Consider the following 21,062-nt stretch of genomic DNA (forward strand, 5'->3'; position numbering starts at 1 on the left):
ACCAGGCTAGAGGACCTTGGGCTTCCAGAAATTCTTCTCCACTTGATTTGGCTGTAGGACCCCTGGAATTATAGATATGCATGCTCTTGTGTAGTTTATGGAGATGCAAACTTTGGTCCTCACACTTGCAAGTACTTTACCCAACTCAGCCCCTCCTCGGCACTTACATGTGTGTTTTTATTAAATATCACTTCCTTTAGAACTTTCTGTGACTACGTGGAAGACTGCACCCCATGTCACTGCCTCTCTCTCTCTCTCTCTCTCTCTCTCTCTCTCTCTCTCTCTCTCCTCTCTCTCTCTCTTTTGTCTTTATAACGCACATCATTGTCTGACATCATTGTTCCCCATAGACTCACTATGCTATGGCTTGTCTGCTTTGTAGAACAAATATGGATCCCAGTATACTAGCTGTTGCCTGTACCAGCATCCTCCCATAGTACCCAAGACAGATTTCAAGACCAGAGTTTATGATAACAGCTATCTTTTCTTTTTTCTTTATCCGGCCAGACTACCAATACTTCTTAAACCCAAAGTTACAAGCTAGCCATCGACTGTGCCTCTGCAGTGTAACCGTGAGAGGATAGCATCATTCTCACACATACCAAGACTAATGTTGCATAAAACCTTATCCAAACTAGCGAACAGAGCTTGAGTGGACCAGGAATAATTTTCAAGAAAGATGTTAATTACAAAAGGAGAAGTGCCAGTGACGTGGAAGCAGAGTTGACAGGCAGGATATTGCAGGCAAGAGTTAATGTAGCTAGGATTCAGTTGCATATGACTCCCATGTGCAACAACAACAGCAACAAATGCAACAGCAATAACAGCAGCAGCAGCAGCAGCAACAACAACAACAGAGCTGTTGCCTACACAAGTTAGAACTAATTTCTCTTGTGGGAAGTAGTAGTGCCCACATAGTGACTTGTAGCAGGGACGGTAGGGCCACCTATATATAAACACCAGGGGCCATGTAGCCACAAAAACCATCTACATGAGTACCTAATTTAGGACTGCCTGAGAGACCAAGGATTGGTGGTACCAGACAACGTCAGCCAATCAGGAATTGCTGTTTAGAAGAGATGCTTTCTTGGGACCAATGGGGCTCAGATGGAGGGTATTAAAGGAGCTTGCAGCAGTGCTCAGATGAGCTTGCTGTGGCATTTCCTACCTGCTCCCAGAGTCTGTGTCGTTGACTCTGTGCCACCTCACCTCCAACCCCCAAGAGTAGGTAGGGCCCAGCAGCGAGTAGTCCAGGGCACAGGCATCAGTCACTGGGAATACTGGCTGCTTTGAGCTCACAGTGTGCCTTTCCCTAAGCATCTCTAATGTCACATCCTGTCTACAGCAGGGCAGAAGAAGGCAGCATGCCCATTATGGGTCTAGGAAGCTAGGCAATGCAATGCATCAGTAGAGTTATCTTTTAAGAGCCTCCTCTTACCATCTTTTATTTTAAGTTATATTCATTCATTTTCCCCCAAATAATGTTTTTATTAATTCCTTGAGAATTTCACACAATGTATTTGATACTTTTCACCCCCTTCCCCAAGTTCTCCCAGATATCCACCCCACATCCCTACTCCACAAATTTATATTTTCCCCTCCCCTCCCCCTCTTAAATCCATCAAGGTCTCGTCTGCTTTGCCCAGCTACTCTTGGGAATTAGAGCCTACTCTGGATGAAACCATTAAAGAAAACCTACTTTCCCTCTTCCAAAAGCTAACAAATGCTGGTAGCTTCCTAGCTAGGGGTGGGACTTCCTGCCTGCCTACCTCCCTTCTCCGTGCTGAGGTGTCCCTAGGCTTGGCCTTGTACAGGCCTGTGCATTCTGTTACAGCCCCTGTGTGATGTAAATGCACCAGCTCTGCTGTGTCCAGAAAACACTGTTTCTCTGAAGTCACCCACTAGCCCTGCCCCCTCTCCTCTAAAACTCCAAGCTTTGAGGAAAGGACTGTGATGGGTGTCCCACATAGTGATCAGCATTCCACAGTCCCTCGTGCTTTCCACCATGACCCCTTGTGGATCTCGGTGTTAATTGCCATCTATTGTAAGGAGAGCTTTCTCTGATGGTCACTGAATTGCAGTTCTGTAACTTAGCACATACCTAATCTTAGACTAATCTGAGACTTGGTTCCTTGTATGCAAAGTAGAGAAAATAACACCTAATCAGCAAACACAATCAGAGGACCCACTGACTGGAGAATCTATTGTATAAACGGTCAGAGTGGCCATTCCAGCCTTAAGTATTGTGCATGCCTTATAACACGTATGTTACACATGAAATCTACTCAAGCACTGTGAGATCACAGTAGAAGGACTGGATCGTGCCTGCCTGCTTCATACTTAGGATCATGTCCAATTTGTATAGCACTGTACATCCAAGTGTATGACATTGCACTTGTAGACGTCAGCCTTCTGAAATGAAAAGAGTGGTTTCCCAAAATAATGAAAACATTGCGTACTTACCACTAGTGTGCTAATCCTTGCAGACTGTAGACTTGTTGCTGCGCCAACTGGACACTGAGCCGGTGGAAGTGGAAGAATTTGTGAAGCATTTGAATTTTTTGGATGACATTTTCTCGAGCTTGACTGAAATAGAAAAGGATTTCTGCACAATTTCTGAGCTGTATTCCATTGTGAGGCATTACCAGATCGATGTGTCGGAAGAGCAGATCGCCATCTACAAAATCATCTTCATGAAGTTCAATCAACTAAAAACATCCATGAAGTTCGTCGCCACAAATAGAGAAGCCAGTCTCACTAAATTCAGGAACAGTTTGGAAGCATATATTGTCAGCCTACGAGTGGATGTCAGTAACTTAAAAGATAAGGTAAGTGCTTTTTTTAATTTTTTTACTATTTTTATAGTTATTTTTATATTTTTAAATTTTTATCTTAGTCTCATGTAATACTGTGCTTTTATATATTCATTTTCTATGGAATCATAGCTAAATTATGTAATCCAAATGTACTTACCCTGTGTGGTGCTATGAATGAGAAGTGTCTTCCATTTGAGCCCTTGTCCCCAGTTGGTAACACTGTTTGGTTACTAAGGTGTGGCCACACTGGAGGAGGTCCATCCTGAGGGTGGGCTCTCAGAGTAAATGCCTCACAGACCCCTGCTTTGCCCTCTCTGCCTCCTGTCTGCGCTTGAGGGAGTGAGCAGCGCTCAGCTTTCTGCTCTGGCTGCCCTGCCTGATACTTTAGTCATCACTCCCTGCTGTGGCGGGTTTTTAATCACCCTGGAACTGTAAACTGGAATAAACTCTTCTTTCTATAAGCTGCCTTGGTCACAGCATTTTATCACAGCATCAGAAAAGAAGCTAAGATATCATGAGATTCACAAATAGAATTTTGATGATTTGTGAAGTCGAATGGGACATAAGATCACATATGTCCTTTTTAGTAATTCTACCAGGAATTTAGCATTTTCTCATCTCTGAATATGATGAACAGGGCAGCAAAGTTCTTCAACAACTCCATAAAATGGTGGACACACATGAGAGAGAGTGTGCACATGCACAAACACACACACATACACACACACACACACACACACACACACACAGTTTTCCTAAAATAGTTCTAGGCATTTGAGTAAAATGGTAATATTCACTTTTCATTCACTTTGTCGTGAAAAAGTGGGTTCTTTACTAAAGATGTTGCCAGTAAAACAAGTTTGTATTCTGAATAATCTGGCTTCTTCCCTGATGGTTTTAGATAAGAAGTCCAATCCTGCTGTCCGCCAGTACTCCAATACCAAGAGCCAAGGAAATCGTGCAGTCTCTCACAGCAGAAGCTGAAAGCTTGACTCTAAAAGTGAAAACCTACTCAAACTACCAGAACTACTATGATCAAGCCTATTTCCATATGAATGCTATCAACATGGACGAGATGAGTCACATAGTGTTGTCAGAAATCTCCGAAATTGAGTGTGACCTGATGCTGAGGAAATTATTATGGGAAGCGCAAGAAGAGTGGGGGACATATTTCTGGGAATGGAGGAACTGTACTCTCCAAAGCATTGATATCGATTTAGTGAAGAACAATGTCTCCAAGTGGCTGCATATAATCATTGTACTGGAAAAAGGTAATGTGTGCTTCTCCGGGCTTCCTACCCACCAGAGGCAAGGCACTCTCGCTGCCTGAGATTGTCGGGGTAAAAAATGAGAACAAAGTGTAAGTCTACACACTTTCTGGTATTTACAGGCTTACCTAAGAACGATATGGTAGCCCTGCTCAAACAGTCGGTGTTAGACTTCAGACAAGAGCTGCCAATCATCACAGCCCTGGGAAACGCCTGCCTCAAAGCACGACACTGGGAGGCTCTGCAGGGCATCACTGGCAGGTCAACGGCTCTCAATAGAAACCTCTCCATAGAGAAGCTTCTGGCTCTCAAGGTAAACACAGGCAGGTGACAAGAACACACTGAATCACGAGGGGCTGGCTGTAATTATGGGCACGGAGACCTACCATGAACATAAACTAGAAAGCAGGGCAGTTGGCCAAGTGCTTGGGCCACTGGGGAGTCAGAGATGTCACTTGCAGTGGGGAAGGGAGCAAGCTTTCATTTTTACCTTCATTACTGAAGGGAGAGAGCAATTACACTCTTTTTATGCGACAAACATCATTCTTTAACAGGCTTATTCTTATAGAAATGGCATTTTATAGGAATAGAAATATCAAGTGCCTGTAGTTCATTTTATACACAGTGAAAATGTATTTACAAATCCATTAGGATAGCCTTACCAATAATGACATTTTGTTTGAAGTGCCAAATCAGTCACAGTTGGATTCCCCACAAAACTCTGTTATATAGAGCTGTGGAGGTGACCTAGTTTGTAGAGAGCTGGTCTAGCCTTCTGGTCCCTGGGTTCTAGTCCTAGGACTGCGCATGCGCACGCCTGTACTCTCTCAGCACTCTGGAAGTAGAGGCAGGAGGGTCAGAAGTTTGAGGTCACCCTTGACTACATAGCCTACTTGAGGCCAGCCTGGTCTGTATGAAATCCTGTCTCAAAAAGATAACAAAGCAATGAGAAGCTATACTATGTAAAACGGGTTTACTTTGCTAGCCTGTAAGAACTCCCATTTATGTTTAATTTTTGGTAATCTCAAGCCAGCATATTATAACCATAATTCTGTCATAAGGAGGAATATGGGAAATACTTTGAAGGAATTTTAGAGGTTTTCAACTCCGACTGTTTGAAGTCTCTCAGTCCCCCTCCTGAACTCCCAGTGCATCTGGTCATACTCCTGTTCAGGTTTCCATTCGTTTGCTCAAGCTCTGTTCAATAAACTCACATGCCTTTTATTATCCACCTCCAAAATTCTCCTCTCCTCCTGCCCTCCCCTGGCTCAGTAATTGGCAGCTCTGTTCTTTCAGCTCCTTCTTTGAAATAACATTTGCATTCTCCTGGTCACCTGGTCTGCATACATTTCCTGGCTTGCTCCAGCCCCTCCTAAGTGGATCTCTGCACTACAGAGCACTTCATCGGAGATGAGGGTCAGCGATCACAGCTGAGTTCATTCGAACTAACTTGCTGAAAATCTAGGACACCTCCAGTGTTTTAATTGCCGTGTCTTGGATAATTGGAACTACTCATGCATAAGTCAGGTTAAGGCATTACAGGTGGCCAGCTGGTGGCCTGCTTGAGACAGTGTCCTGTGGCCCCCCCAATGAAATGCCTCTAAGCCATCCTTGACTTAGTAATATGATGGGTAGTTTAAAAAGGACGTCTGCTACAGATTTTAGAGGGTCCAAATTAGTGAACATGAAGAGAAGTGAGTAAGGTTTGCGGATGATGACGTGGCCCACAGCCCAGGGCCAGAGCATCGCACTTCTCTCTAAGTTTTAATGGCAGAGCTAGGGAGAAGACAACCTCGTGGCAAACCCCAGTGAACTCCTGAGAGGTCCTAGTAAGGGAGGATTGGTCAGCCTATGTAAGTTTACAAAAACCTACACTTCCTGTACTCGGCCAGGAGATGAGAGTCATGCTGAAAGATTTTGTGGGATGTCTTAAACCTAATGAATGCAGCCACCTGCTTGTAAGGTTATATAGAATGTTATGCAGTTATATAGAATGTTATGCAGTATATGGCAAGGTTCTGTCTGAGAAGTACAAGCCTATTGTGTGAAAAGCATGCCATAAATTAGAAGAAAAAAAAAAAAAGCTGTCCTGCCATAGCCGATCATTTGTTTGCACTTTTGAGCCTTTGTGCTCTAAGGTAACAAGAGATAATTCATTAAAGGCACTGACGTCCTTCTAAAACTGCCACAGTATCACCGAAGACTCACCTCTCTGTCCCTTAAGCTTTGATCATAAAGACTTGACGGGACTAGATTCACATGGCTCAAGTTTTGCCTTACACATGTCTGTGTCTGGATTTTATTTTTAACCATCTCAAGTAGATTGGGCAGGAAAGGTTATCTTTAGCATAAAACTTTTAGATAGCTCTATGGCTTTTTAGTCTATGTTAGCTGAATAATAGATGTTCAAAAGCAAGCTTCTTTCTCAGTGCTGTTGGCTCAGTCCATAAGGACTCCTAGTCAGTTCCAGCCCCGAATGCCATCGTCAGTAATGCATAACAGATGCGAACATCAGTCATTTTCTGGTTCCTGGTCCCCACTGTGACCCGTTAGCAAAACCTAGAGCTTAAGCCTCATTCTCGGCCCTGTAGGGGTTATGTATAGGAGTAGTGGTAGATTCAGCTTTCTAACAAGAGATAAGAACAGTAACCCCAGAGAGATGATCCTAAAGGAAGAAGAGACTGAGAAGTTGTCTGAATCCCTTCTAGTCCGGTGAGTGAATCGAACGATTTTCTGTCAAGAGTTTAAGGGAACTTGAAGTCACTATACATGGGAGGAAGGCCTATCTATCTCACTAATGCATTAAAAAAAACAAAGCAAAACAAAACACCCTTAGTCCTAGGGAAAGCAAAAGAAGCTATAGAACTCTGAGTCCTCCAGGTTGCTCTCTTGAGTCAATACTCTACTGCTATAAGAATCACTGTAGAAAGAAAAAGCTCACTTCAAAGTAGCAAAGACAGGGATTAGTGCAGAGGAAAGGAAGTCGAAGGGAATGGCGTTGTCTGCACATATTCGAGGCACACACAAACTCTTCACCCTGCCTGGGACAAGAGGAAAAGGACACTCGGGTTGAGCAGGAAGCATGTGAAATGGCTGGAGTGGCCAACAGAGTTCTGTCACCACAGGGACCCTGGAGTTAACTTCCCCAGCATCAGGTCTTCAGTTCCTTGCACTTTTCAAGAGATGGGTTTAAGTGTTCCATTTTAGATGCCTTGGGAAGTATTTGCTCCCTTGGATAGTAAGTAATCTCTTCATTTCAGCTGTTTCCATATGAACGGAAAATAAATGAAATATCAATCTCGGCAACTAACGAAGCTGCTCTTGAAAAAATGCTGTTTAAAATCATCGATCTCTGGAACACGACTCCCTTGCACCTGGTCCCTCATCACACAGAGGGCCGCTCCATCCTCATCATCTCCTCCACTGACGACCTGATTGCCCAGCTGGAAGACTCCCAGGCCATCCTTGCATCAATCAAAGGCTCGTCCTACCTCAGGCCAATTAAGGTAACCGCTGTGGGCAAAGCCCTGGGAGTATTTTCATTTTCCTCAGTCCATCAGTTCAACTTTTCTTTTTGCAAACTCATATTAGATTCTCAATTATATGAATCTTTAATATGTTTACAGAGAAGATAGAATATTTAATAGTGTGAACACTAAAAATAATTTTATAGAAGTACTTATTATTTATGAGGAAACATCAAAATTTAATTTGGATGGGTAAGATAAATTTAGATGAGATAGAAAAATACTCCCACAAAATACGCATCTACCAGTTTCTTGTAACTCATAGCTGGTAGCCCTGAATCTAATAACTTATATAAAATAAAATTTTAAACTTAATAAACTTAATCAGATATGTGCTGATAGACTATTCAATAAAAGTTTAATGTAGTGGGTATACAGATGTGTACCTCTATCTGAATAGATAGAGAGAGTCATAGAAAGGAATGTGCTCAACAAATAGCATTCATATTATTTGTACATAGGAAACACATTTACGGGACAGTGTCATTCAGATGGGCCTTAAAGAGAAAAGCATGGATTACAAGGAGAGAGTGGATTATATTGTCAAACAACATAAAATAAAACAGAAACCATACTCAACCTAAAACGAGATCTAAGAAATATAATTTAACATTTTTTTTTAACTTTAGAAATTGGCAGCAAGAACAAAGTTACCTATTTGACCTGGTTGTGGTTAGATAAAGCCTTGTGAGAATGCATGGTGCACTAAATGCCTTTATTAAAATAAAAATTGGAAGTTGCAAATTAGGCCTTTAGTTCTGGCACTTGCAGAAATAGAAGCAGTTCAGTCTCTGCGAGTTCAAAGCCATAGCTACCCAGCCATAGCTACCCAGCCATAGCTACCCAGCTTGCTCCAGGTCACTAAGGGCTACATAATAAGACCCTTTCTTTAAAAGCAGCCAACCAATCAGTCGAGCAATGTCATTTATACTCTACTTTATCGGTTATACTTTAATACAATATGGAAGCAAGTACAAAGTAATGCAGAATGCTGGCCAATGCTAAAAGACAAGTATGTGTGAGTTCAAAGCAAGCCTCTCTGGGGATCAGTGGGGATGAGCTTATCTGCTGGTTTGTAAATAAGCAATGTATTTATTATCAATTTTTAACCAGTTTCTCACTAGTTTTAGAAATGTAATAGTTAGACAAAAGATCTAGACTATGGAATTTTCCAAATGAAGCCCACTAGGCAGGATGGTGGTACCCATCTTTAACCCTGGTCTCCTGAAGCAGAGATAGGCAGACTCTGAGAGATTTTATGTGCACATGTATACATATACATATGTATACACATGGCAGGCTTGACATAGGGGTTAGAACAGTGTGCCTACCAAACACCTGGTTATTGTTCCATGGCAGAAATTGTTCAGTGGCTCACTCATGTTAATGTTATAATCTGTGCGTGTTACATATGTTAATTTTTAGGTATAAGTGCAAGTTTTACAAAAAAAAGATTTGCCTATCATGTAACCTAGGAGAAAATTGGATGAGTGGGACATCTGAGAACTGGGCAGAGCCAGCTCTGTCCTCATTTGTGTGACTCCTTATCGGGAGTTTTGTGTCAGTTGCCTCGCATCAGTTTCTATTATGTAATTGTTAGGGAGTCACTTCATGTACTGTAATTGTTACATGTGGATTTTTTCCCTCTTTTGTAGCAACTTGTGATTAAATGGAATCAAAACTTAACCCTCTTCTCTCAGACCATTGACGAATGGGTGACCTGTCAAAGGACTTGGCTTTCTCTTGAACCAATCTTTCAGTCTTTAGAAATACAAAAGTAAGAAAAAAAATATATACATATGGTTTTTTTTAAATGAGGAATTTAACTCCTATAATCTTCCAGAAATGATTATCCTCAATGAATGAACATCAGCTGTGGTTTGTTTAAATGTGAAACATCTCCTATTGGTCATGTGTTTGAATATTTGATCCTAAGCGATTTGTGTTATGTAGGAAGACTGGGGAACCTTTAGGCGATATGGAGCCTTACAGGAGGAAATGGATCATTGAGTGTAAGCACTGACGCTGTGTAGCCTGTGGAGCATCCTATTTGTTCTCGGCTTCCTGACTGTGGCTACTGTGCAAGCATCTGGCCTCCTCCTCCAGCTGTCGTGCCTTCCTATCCTGGTGGAATACAGCACACCAACACATGCACACGCACACACACACACACACACACAAACAAACTGTTGGCCAAAGGAAACCCCTCCTTCCTTAATTGGTTTTAGTCACACATTTTGTTCCAGCAATAGGAAAGTGACCAGAGCACCATAGACACCCCAAGAATGGCTCCGCTAGACCACTAGATTATAACATTAACATGAGTGAGCCACTGAACAATTTCTGTCATGGAACAATAACCAGGTGTTTGGTAGGCACACTGTTCTAACCCCTATGTCAAGCCTGCCATGTGTATACATATGTATATGTATACATATTTTCTCATATGAGAATATTTTCTCATTCATAGATCACTCAAGAATCATCTTACACTTGAAAACTTAATTCCCTTAATTGCTAATGTAAAACTATTTTAAAAAAAAAAACCTCAGCTGCATCAGAACATTACAGTCCTCAAGCCATAATGTTATGTGTCTCTTTAGCTCTGGAAGATGAGTCTGGTTTGGATGTGAAAAAGAAAGCTGCATTTTAGTGGCATCCATAGGTGAGAATAGCTCACTTTGCACCAGATAGAATAGAGGGGCTTGGCACTGGGTAAACATTCCGTTTCCCCGCTTCATTAAACAGCACGCAGATTAATTGGCTTCGAGCTTCTTAAGGTGCTTAGAATACTCACATGGAGACAACTGAGCTATGCAGGCAGAATGTAGAGGACTGAGAGTAAATCCCAGACGCCACTCTGAAGCAAGTAGGGATGGCATATGCAGTTGGAACGCCTGTTGAGTTGTTGGAAACCACGGTCAGGTTAATCACTCTGAACTTTATTTTAGGAACAAAGGCGAACTTTCAGAAGTTACAGGTGAGAACTGTTTAAGTGGACGTATAGCTTTATAGGGAACAAGACTGACCTTTGTTACACATCTATAGTTCTCATTGTATGGGTGCTTGGCACTACTGCTAACTCATAGTTATGGTTCGGAACTGTCCCGGTCAGTTGTTCTGAACCCCTCGAGGGTAAACCCACACCTAAGGAGTGGGCCCTTTATCGTTACCACAACGTGAACCTTTGAATTCAGACTTTAAAACTACTTCTTACTAAAGATGTTTTTTATCAATAAAGAAACAAGATGGTTGTTCTTTTACCAAATTAGCTAACGTAGGGAAGGAGTCTTTAGTTAGGAGACATTGAGGTGTCTTTACAGTATGTATAAGAAAAGAAAAAAATGGAATCAGTAATAAACCCGTAACAAATGAAGGACAAGGCCCAAAACCAGTGGAAGAGAACCAGAGATTCATCAAAGAGGGGAGTTCCAAAAAGAACTGGTGAGAGCCACGAATCCTTGGAGGGCTGCCTTAGAATCTTCCAGAGAGACAGGAAGGGTGCCTGGGCATGGGGGTTCAAGTGTCTTCCATGATATTTCTGCTGAGTTACAGAAGCACTTAGCACCATCACCCAGAAAGAAGAGCAAGATAATGGTGGAAGGTTCTCTGGAGAGTTTAACATATGCAGCCTTGAAGTACGGGGATAGCAAAAACGAAGGTCTCTTCCCTGGAGAGTTCTGAAGACAAAAATAACAAGTTAGACAGTGGTGACAGATGTTTCCAAACTGGGGCTTTCTACAAAGATCTTCAACCCATATATCAGTTAGCAACTCCCCCCCCCCAAAAAAAATAAAACCCTGAAGAGTGACACTTATAATTGGAGATTGAAAATTGGTTGTAGGAGATCAGCTGGAAAGAAGCAGGGAGTGGCACCGTAAGCGCCTGCTGAGGGGAAAGCTAGAGGTATCTCATAGATACCTACCATTCCAGCGGGCAGTCAAGAGGCAAAGCTGAATGGAAGACTTTACCAAGCCGTGGAGAATCTGAATCAGGCTGGGGCTAACTGGGTGGGAAGTTCAAGTGAGCAGAGAGAGTGAAAGACAGTACAGCTCTTGAAAATATCCCCTCACTCAACTCACCAGCAGTGGGAACAGACTCAGATATTAGTGGTTTGTGCAATGTATGGGCTTTGATTCTTTTTAGCTAATGGATGAAATAATGATTATTCTATAAAGGAAAAGTTCTATAAGGTGGGTGGCATTTGCCTTCATTTCCTTAACAGCTAAGATTGGGTAAACATCTACAGAGCCTGAATTTTTACTATAGACACTGGGATATATAGTCCTGCTTTTAGGCTGCATGTCTCCTCTGCCTTCACTTCAGAGTGTTGTCCCTTTAAATCCTAGATGCTAGGGCTTCCCCAGGCTTCCATTGCAGCTCCTTTTGTGTGTTAGCTTTCAGCTGTGACATAATATCCAGTTTAATCAGTGTGCAAATAAGAAAGGTTTCTTTTGGCTACATTTGGAAGGCCTCAACTCATGTTTGCTTGGCTGGTTGCTTTGGATATGTGGCAGGGCTGTATTTCACAGCAGGAGCAGGTGACAGGGGACTTCTTCCTCAGGGTGCCATGTCTAGGAACAGAGAGATGTGGGGGAGAGGCTGGAGTTTCCAGTATCTCCTCCAGGTCACCCCCTAGTGGCCTAAGTTCATCCTAGTAGGCCCATCTCCTAAATGTTCTACCTCTCTCCCCACAGTCTCTGGGGCCGGGGACACACTGGCTTTCAGGAGGAGTTCGAGATCCAGACTGTAGCATCTCTAAGGCACAGGCAGCTTTTATTTAATTTATATAGAATTTTTATATATCTACTTTCTGTTAAGTTAAATCTCGATAAATGATAATTGTATGTTTAATCTATCCTGTTTTTTTTTTTTCTTGGAATATATGCTGCTTATACAAAATAGAAATAAACTGCCCAATCAGGTAAAGCATATGGAGTTGTCTTATGAATTCAGCAGTATTATAGATATCGACCATAGCATGTATTCACGTTTAGTTTTGTTTTTAAAGACAGCTTGCAGCGGAAGCAAAACTCTTCTCCCAGGTGCTCGTCACGTGGAAAGAAATAATGTCTCGGGTACTGAACAAGCTCGACGCCCTACATATAACCATCAGCACGGGGATCATCAGCGTTCTGAAGAGTTGCAACAGCCATCTTGAGAGCATAAAGAAGAGTCTTGAAGTAAACTATGGCACCCAAGGGCAGCAGTACCCTGAGAACTGCAGAATCTTCCCAGAGGGCAGGCTTTCCTCTCTGCTGTCCTAGTCGGCGGCTGTTCTAATTCTTGTGGCCATTTTGGGGGCGGGGGGGGGGGTAATGGAAGTGCTATCAAAAGAAAACACAGGCAGATCAGTCAAATAACCCTCAAGCAAAGGACCGAGCCTTTCCATATGCCCACATTTCCTTTCCGCTTAAGCAAGCCTTATGCTGGATGAGGTGGTGCATTTGAAGTGCCAGAGCTGGCACAGACAGAGGACTTAATTCTTCACAAAGGGCAATGACTTTATTAGCCCTACCATTATTAAGATGATAAGTGCAGTTGGGGTATATGCCTTGAGATTTGTAAGCTGGCCAGAAAGGAATCCCTTGTCCATGGTTATCCCTCTCCGGTTTTCCACCACTCGTGGTCCATTCTGATTTAAAGATATTAAATAGGAAAGTCTAGAAATGATTGAAAGTCTTAAATTAGGAACTGTCTAGGAAGTGATGAAATGTCACCCCATCCTGTTCAGGATGCGACTCATGCCTCTGTTGGGCAGACCTCCCTTAGGCACGTGTCCTGCATAGTTAGCAGTCCATTGCTCCTCAGTTACCACATCAGCTGCCCCAGTCTCACAGTGCTGTCTCCTAGGAAGGTGAAAGGTTCCTAGCTCCCCAGAGTTCCAGGCTCACAGATAAGTGTGGCTTCTGTATGTGGGTCTTGCTGGAGAGTTGTCCCAGCTAAAGAGCAAGTGCTTTTTGTATCAAATAGCCCAGAAGCATCATGGGTAAAGAGGAGTGGTAAGCTGAAACTTCGGCAGTTTCGATATTAAGGAGCAGGATACAGAGTAAAGGAAAAATACAAGGTCACTTAGGGTCGGAACAAAAGTGAAATCACCCAAGTCAAAATTGGGCTTTGGAAGTACCGACCTGCTCCCAAAAGATTCCGTAGGGACCTCATGGCAGCATGAGAGGAGACTGCAAGATAAGTTTCTACCATTTATAGACCTTGAGTCTATAAATGGTCTTTTCCAAACTTCTGAGAAGGTGGGCAGATATGGGCAGCAGCTAGGAGATAGCTGAAGAGGTGTACTGTGTCCTTAATGAGAGACATGTCACTGAAGGCAGAGGACTTCTCTAAGAGAGACTGAAACAGGATGGGGCCTGAGGATGAAGAAAAGGACATCTTAGGTCAGCTTATGATGACAGCCCTGCCTGTCACTGTAACAAAAGATGAGACTGGAAAGATGGGATGAGATGTGGTGAGCTAAGTGGAGTAGAATTTGGGATTGTCTGGAATAATGTGTTTCCTATGGGGGTGATTTCTCATGCAGGGAACAGATAGGAAAAAAAAGCAGCAAGCATGTGAGGTATATGTATGGCATGGCATGTGTGGTGCATGTGTGGTGCATGTGTGGCATGGCATGTGTGATATATTTATGGCAGGACATCGTGTAGTATGTGTGTGGCATGGCATGTGTGGTATGTGTATGGCAGGGCAGGTATGGCATATGTATGCCAGGGCATGTGTGGTGTATGTGTGGCATAGTATGTGTGGTATATGTATGGCATGGCATGTGTGGTTCATGTGTGGTGCATGTGTGGCAGGGCAGGTGTGGTGTATGTATGGCAGGGCATGTGTGGTTCATGTGCAGCATGGCATGTGTGGCATATGTGTGGTGTGGCATGTGTGGTATATGTGTGGCAGGGCGTGTGTGGTGCATGTATGGCAGGGAATGTGTGGTGCATGTGTGGTGCATGTGTGGCAGGGCAGGTGTGGTACATGTGCAGCATGGCATGTGTGGCATAGCATGTGTGATATATGTGTGGCGTGGCACGTGTGGTATATGTGTGGCGTGGCATGTGTGTGTGTGGTATGGCATCTGTGGTGTATGTGTGGTGTATGTGTGGCATGGCAGGTGTGGCAGGCCATGTGTGGTGTATGTGTGGTATGGCATGTGTGGTGTATGTGTAGCAGGGCAGGTGTGGTGTATGTGTGGTAGAGCATGTATGATGCATGTGTGGCAGGGCATGTGTGGTGCATGTGTGGCAGGGCATGTGTGGTGCATGTGTGGCAGGGCATTTGTGGTGCATGTGTGGCAGGGCATGTGTGGTATATGTGTGGCAGGGCATGTGTGGTGCATGTGTGGTGCATGTATGGCAGGGCATTTGTGATATATGTGTGGTATGGCATGTGTGGTTTATGTGTGGCACAGCAGGAGTGGTGTATGTATGACAGGACATATGTGGTATATGTGTGGCAGGGTATGTGTGGTGTATGTCTGGCATGGCATGTGTGGTATATTTTTGGCAGGGCATATGTGGTGTATGTGTGGCATGGCTTGTGTGGTACATGTGTGGCATGGCATGTGTGGTGCATGTGTGGCAGGGCATGTGTGGTGCATCTGTGGCAGGGCACGTGTGGTATATTTATGGCAGGACATTATGTAGTATGTGTGGCGTGGCATGTGTGGTATGTATATAGCAGGGCAGGTATGGCATATGTATGCCAGGGCATGTGTAGTGTATGTGTGGCATGGTATGTGTGGTACATGTGTGGCAGGGCAGGTGTGGCAGGGCAGGTGTGGCAGGGCAGGTGTGGTGCATGTGTGGCATGGTATGTGTGGTATATTGTGGCAGGGCATGTGTGGTGCACAAGTAGCACAGCCGAGCTCTGGCCTGGTTGTTCCCTTGCTGCTAGGTCACTTCTGTGTCATTTCCCTTTATTACACTTTTGCCTTACTAAGAAGTACTTTAGCTTTCATGGAGCATAGATTATAACTTTGGCTGGAACTAGTCTTCACACTGCACCTTTAATTCTGTAGGTCAGGTAAGGATGTGATTCCTAAGACGTGCGTTCTTAGCTGTCTTTCTTTTGGCTTTGGACAGGAATACCTTGAACTTAAAAGAATGAGTTTCCCGCGATTTTTCTTCCTCAGCAACGATGAACTTCTTGATATTCTAGCTAACAGCAAAAATCCCGAATCCGTGCAGGTAACGGCGTTGCTCCTCTCCTGTGAGGTATTACCTCCGCACTCTGTCAGGACATGCTGTGTGACTAACGCGTGTGTTCTGCTTTGCAGCCTCATCTTGTGAAATGTTTTGAAAACATCAGACGCATCCTACTGTGGAAACAGGACGTCGGCCCTCCCTCAGTGAAGATGCTCATCTCTGCCGAAGGGGAAGGCCTGGTGATGCCCAAGTAGGAGGAACTCTGCAACCAAATGCTTACACTGTAGGGCCTCTGTCCTGACCTCCCTGCTTTGAAATCTCAACATTCCATACAAATTTGCTAAGCAACCAGTTTCTTCAAAGATAACGTCCTTTTGTGAACATAGCCTCTCCCACCCCCTGCCTCACCTCGGTGGCTCTCGCTCACTTCTACTTTAATGTAAAGTTGAAACAAAAGAAAGCGCCCAACCCTCAGGCACTTTGTTCCACGAAAATCTGACTTTTCAGATGGACCGGACATTTGCTTTCTTGGGGATGTTGGCGTGTTCTGACCTGAATTTCCCTGTGGTGGGTTCGTAGGCGAATGCAACAAGGCCAGGCCTTCTGTCACACTGATCCTTGTAGCAGCCTCAGAAGGGCCTCTCCTCTCCAAGGCTTGGCTCCTGACACAGCTTTATTTATTGAGAGAAACAATGCTGTACCCAAGCCTTAAGTCCCAGGCCAATTTAGGTATTTAAAATAATCATGAAAAATCAAAACAAAACCAAAACCTTATAATACATCTCTCTTGCATTCATTTTATGTAGAAATTTTATGCTGATTTTTTGACAGAATTCCCTCAAGTTATGTATTTTTCTGCGTGTTTTTCCAAGCGAAAAATCAATAAAACCCAGAAAGCATAGTATTATATAGTCCTTAGCCCCACAAGTAATATATGTATAATGAGAATGTAATTTACAAGTTTCTCAAATAAATGAAATGTTGATATCTATAACATTATAGTAATTTTTATAACTTTTTAACAAATTATAGGAAAATCCGTGTAAGAGCTTCTGTAGAGCAGTGGATGGTAAATGTAGAGAAAAGCATGTTTGATGTGCTGAAGAAGTGAGTACCGTGTTTAAATCCTGAAAAAAAAAATATATATATAGTGTGCGAGTGTGCATGTGTGTATGCATGCATGCATGTATGTGTGTGTGTAAGTATGTAAGCCTTGCATAGCTAGCAATATAAGTGAAATATCCAGAGGAACATGCAGAGTGGACTTAATTAGAGTATGTCATGTAGGTAATAGAGAGACCGACTGTTTCTGAAGCGCAAATACCCCATGAAGACTGTGTGCATGGGCACTCGTTGGCACCAATACCAGCCAATACCTGAACTCAAGCCAGCTCCAGCCTGTTTGCAGAAGACCTCAGGCTCCCTCCTCTGTCCTTCCGTGCCACATTTACACACTCAGGTTGTTGACTCAGTGTAGACCTGGAGGTGAGAGGTGTCTGTCCTGGAGATAGAATGGGCCTTGAACACACTAGGCAACGGTTGGCAGACCGGCAGCCCTCCCTTAGTGTATTCAAGATTCTCCTTTTTGTACTTTAATCTGTTATTGCCATCCACTTACAGGGAAGAAAGCAACCCAGAGTATAAGCTTTTAAAGCGGATTGGACTAGAACAGTTCCATCCCATCTCTAAGTTTTTATTAAAAGCTTCTTTAAGACAGTTTATTTTGATCCCATGCTTTCCACTCCCAGGCCCTCTCAGCTCTCCTCCACCTCCCTCCCTCCCAACTCCACCTTCTCTCCTTTCTCTTTATGGAAAAGCTACTTTAAGATTTTGTTGTTGCTAACTTTCTGAGAACCAGCCCAAGGTTTCTAGAACACAGCTGATTGTTAGCAGTCACATGATATAACTATGAATGCACTGGCTTTCCCCTGCCTCTGTTTCTGTCTTGGGGTGATAGGTGAGCCAGAAAGATGCCCCTTGTAAAAATTATTTGTGAATATAGCATTTTCAGCTTCTTCTCCTTGATAATATTGTAATTCAAAGCTAATATCTGTCTCTTTTTAAGCTTGTATGTCTACTAACCCAGGTAGAAGGTTTACTGACAGGTAAAGACCATCTCAAAGAGTATGTATTATTCATAAACATGTGGTCAGATTAAAACACCAGTAGTGTTAATGTTTCCTCGTTAAATGGCATCATCACGGAGCCTTTATGGTTAACATAAATGTATTTTTGGCTTATAGATTTATAACTCAAGGAATTGAAGACTGGAAATACCATACTTTTTCCGACTGGGTCATGTCACATCCCGGGCAAGTGGTCATCACTGTGGTGAGTTCATGTTGCCTTGAGTCACGAAGAGAAGATTTGTTGTGCAGCGCTAGGAAAGTAAACATATGGAAAATGAGTTATTATGAAGGGTGCTGATACATCCTGGTTATTTTGAGATATATTTTAAAACAAGATGGATATATTTATAGATACACAAATGATATCATGAATACAGTAAAATTATTACAGAAATGGTATTCATTTTAGAATTCCTTCACCTTTTTAGAGTTTAAAAAAATTCAGATTATAATGTGAAATTAAGATAATCCATAAATTATTTTCTTAAAAGTATCAACTATATTATATTATAACACATTTTTTATTGTTACTGTTAAGTTACTCCAGACTTGGTAGCTTAAAACTATTAAATTTGTTACCTTAAAGATGTCCCTGCTGAGATCAAGGTGTCAGCAGGATTGTGTGGAGGAGGCTCTTGGAGGGAAAAAATCTCAATTCTGACCTCCACCAGTTCCTAGAGAGATGGTCACCAGAACCTCAGCTTGTTGGCTCTTCCTCCATCTTCAAAGCTGACCATGTTCCAACCTCCCGTCTCCCAGTCCGATCTCCTGCTCAGAGCCAGAAAAAAGTCTCTAGCTGTAAGGACTCATGTAACAGATAACCCAGAACAATCCCTCATCTCAAGATCCTTAGTCACATTTGCCCTGCCTCGCTTGCCATCTTTACAGGTGCGGGGGTTAGGACACGAGTGACTTTGTAGGAAGCCATTGGTTTGCATACTTGGTAGAGTGAATATGATTGCTTTTCTTGAGATTAAAAGAGAGGAAGGCTGCAAGCGAGGGCTTGAGGGTTAAGCACACTTCCTGCCTTGCAGAAGCCTCAGGTTTAGTTCCCAGCACCCACACAGTAGCTCACAGCCTTCTGTAACTGCGGTTCCATAAGACGCCTCTCATGATGGCCCCTGCATACATGTGGTGCACATGTGCACATGCAGGCACATGGAATATGCACATAAACAAATTTTTTTAAGACAAGAGGAGGAAATTTAGAAAAGTGTGATAACAGACAACCAAAATTGTCAGATGTTCTAAGAAAGTGTTGAACCCCACCCCCCAGCAAAATGTATGGAATAAGACCAAAGAGGGATCCCAAGCATTTAAGAAATGAATGAAAGGCAAGCCCATGGCAAATACAGCAGAGGAGTGGGGCAGGGGCTGGAGCGGAGGCAGAATGGGAAGTAAGAGAGTAGCCACAGAAGTTGAGAAGGTGACTTTTTATTTGTGTCTTTAATCTTTCACTAGAAAAACTGAATAGTCATGCGAAAAGGGAGGTGGCCCTAATTTGTAAGGCATCTAAAGACCTGTGTCATGGTTTGTACAGGAAATGTACCCCACACCTGAGTGTTTGAGCACTTGGACCCAGCTAAAGGTGCTGGATGCCTGCCTGGAGGAAGCTGGTCTCCAGGGTTTGGGAGGGGGAGGCAGACCTTAGGGTTTTGTAGCCCTGGCTGGCTTGGTGTTCTTTCTCTAGGAGAGCAAACAGCCACAGGCCCCTGATCCCGCAGCTACCTCTTCCCACGCTATGCCTTTTCCTGATACAACAAACCACGAACCAAGTACATCCCCCCCTTACTAAGTTACTTCTTGTCAGGCATTTTGTCCTAACAATGAGCAACACCACTAACCCGACCTGAAACTGGATTGCCTGTCAGTCACTCGGGTCAGTGTGAACACTGGAGACTGCTTAACTGGAAAGAGAGATGTAGGGAGCAAGCCTGTGCCATAAGTAACTAGTATTAAATATTACAGAAAGCATATTTGACTTACAGTTCTCTTAGTTAAAAACAGGTCCCCAGTTTTAAGTTGGCTGACCCACCCAATTCTCAAGTCTCCACTAAGGACCGTGGACAGAAAATTTGCTCTCCACATGACTAAGTCTTAGGCTGAAAAGCTGCTATAAAATGATGCTATGAAGGAGACAAAATTACAGGAGGCTCTCTATACATTTCTGTAGTTTGACAAATTCAAATAGTCCAGTCTGACCTAAGATTAGCTATTGCCAGCGTAGTGACCCAAGAGTGCTTAACGGTAAGCAGCAACTGCATTCTGCTCTGACGATGAATCGTCTAGAGTGGATTTTAATTCAGTCACTGAATGCACTTCTGCCCGGCTTCCCCAACCTTCACTTCCCACCCCAGGCTGTAATTTATAGTTCTCTAGAATTACCTAGAGGTCTCTTGATCTCTGTATACAGTTGTCTCTGAATAAAAAAGATACTTTTGAAATGGGACAATGAGATAGCACTACATATTGTCCACAAAGAGATTTTTTTTCTATATAGATTTGTCCATGATATAAAAATTAGTAATATATTAAATATATATAGTAAATATAGTAATTCCTCTATTGATAAATGTGTCACCACTCTAAAGTTTGTGGGGCCTTGGGAAATGGAGCCGATAAATGAGGTAGATTACAGTCTCTCACAAGAGCCTGCTTTATTCAGAGCTCCTTCTACCCACTGCATCTGGAAGGCACATGAGGGCACATGGTCAGTGGTTTCGAAGAAAACTCTTGTCCTGTTTTCTTGGCGTGTTCTCACGAGCACCCGGAGTTCTCCTCACACAGCTGTATTTCTGGACCATACTTCAACCTAAGAGTATCAGAAGAACTTTTTTAAAAATACGATCCACAGAATTCCCTCCCTCAACATAGATCTTCTCACTTGAGGCTGGAACTCATGCACCACCATCTCACGCTGTGTGCAGTGGAACTCCAGTCATTTTGCCTGTGTGCTTCCCAAGCCTCCATCTCTAGCCCCTTATAATCTGCTGATTATGAGCCTACCACATCTTAATCGAATTGGTTGCCAAACACTGTTCCCCAGGGAAGAGCACAGCAATTGGTTGTCCAACATCAAATGGTCAGCCCTGAAAGTATACAACTAATAGTATAGAGATTGAACAGATTGTATGTGTGTGTGTGTGTATATATATATGTGTGTGTGTGT

The 21,062-nt window shown here is 43.1% G+C and overlaps 1 protein-coding gene across 1 annotated transcript in view; it reads left to right on the top strand.

Moving 5' to 3' along the window:
- The window catches only part of Dnah14 (dynein axonemal heavy chain 14), a 258,755-nt gene that overhangs the window by 51,438 nt on the left and 186,255 nt on the right, over positions 1-21,062 (top strand). Inside the window, exons 18-27 of the mRNA XM_021185047.2 lie at positions 2,487-2,828; positions 3,718-4,087; positions 4,207-4,397; positions 7,345-7,590; positions 9,267-9,388; positions 12,623-12,794; positions 15,702-15,806; positions 15,896-16,014; positions 16,797-16,871; positions 18,008-18,095. Coding sequence (XP_021040706.1) covers positions 2,487-2,828; positions 3,718-4,087; positions 4,207-4,397; positions 7,345-7,590; positions 9,267-9,388; positions 12,623-12,794; positions 15,702-15,806; positions 15,896-16,014; positions 16,797-16,871; positions 18,008-18,095 — 1,830 coding nt within the window. The remainder of the gene's footprint in view (positions 1-2,486; positions 2,829-3,717; positions 4,088-4,206; positions 4,398-7,344; positions 7,591-9,266; positions 9,389-12,622; positions 12,795-15,701; positions 15,807-15,895; positions 16,015-16,796; positions 16,872-18,007; positions 18,096-21,062) is intronic.

Source organism: Mus caroli, unplaced genomic scaffold (assembly GCF_978045245.1).
Source record: "Mus caroli unplaced genomic scaffold, Mus_caroli_1 scaffold_1, whole genome shotgun sequence".
NCBI lineage: Eukaryota > Metazoa > Chordata > Mammalia > Rodentia > Muridae > Mus > Mus caroli.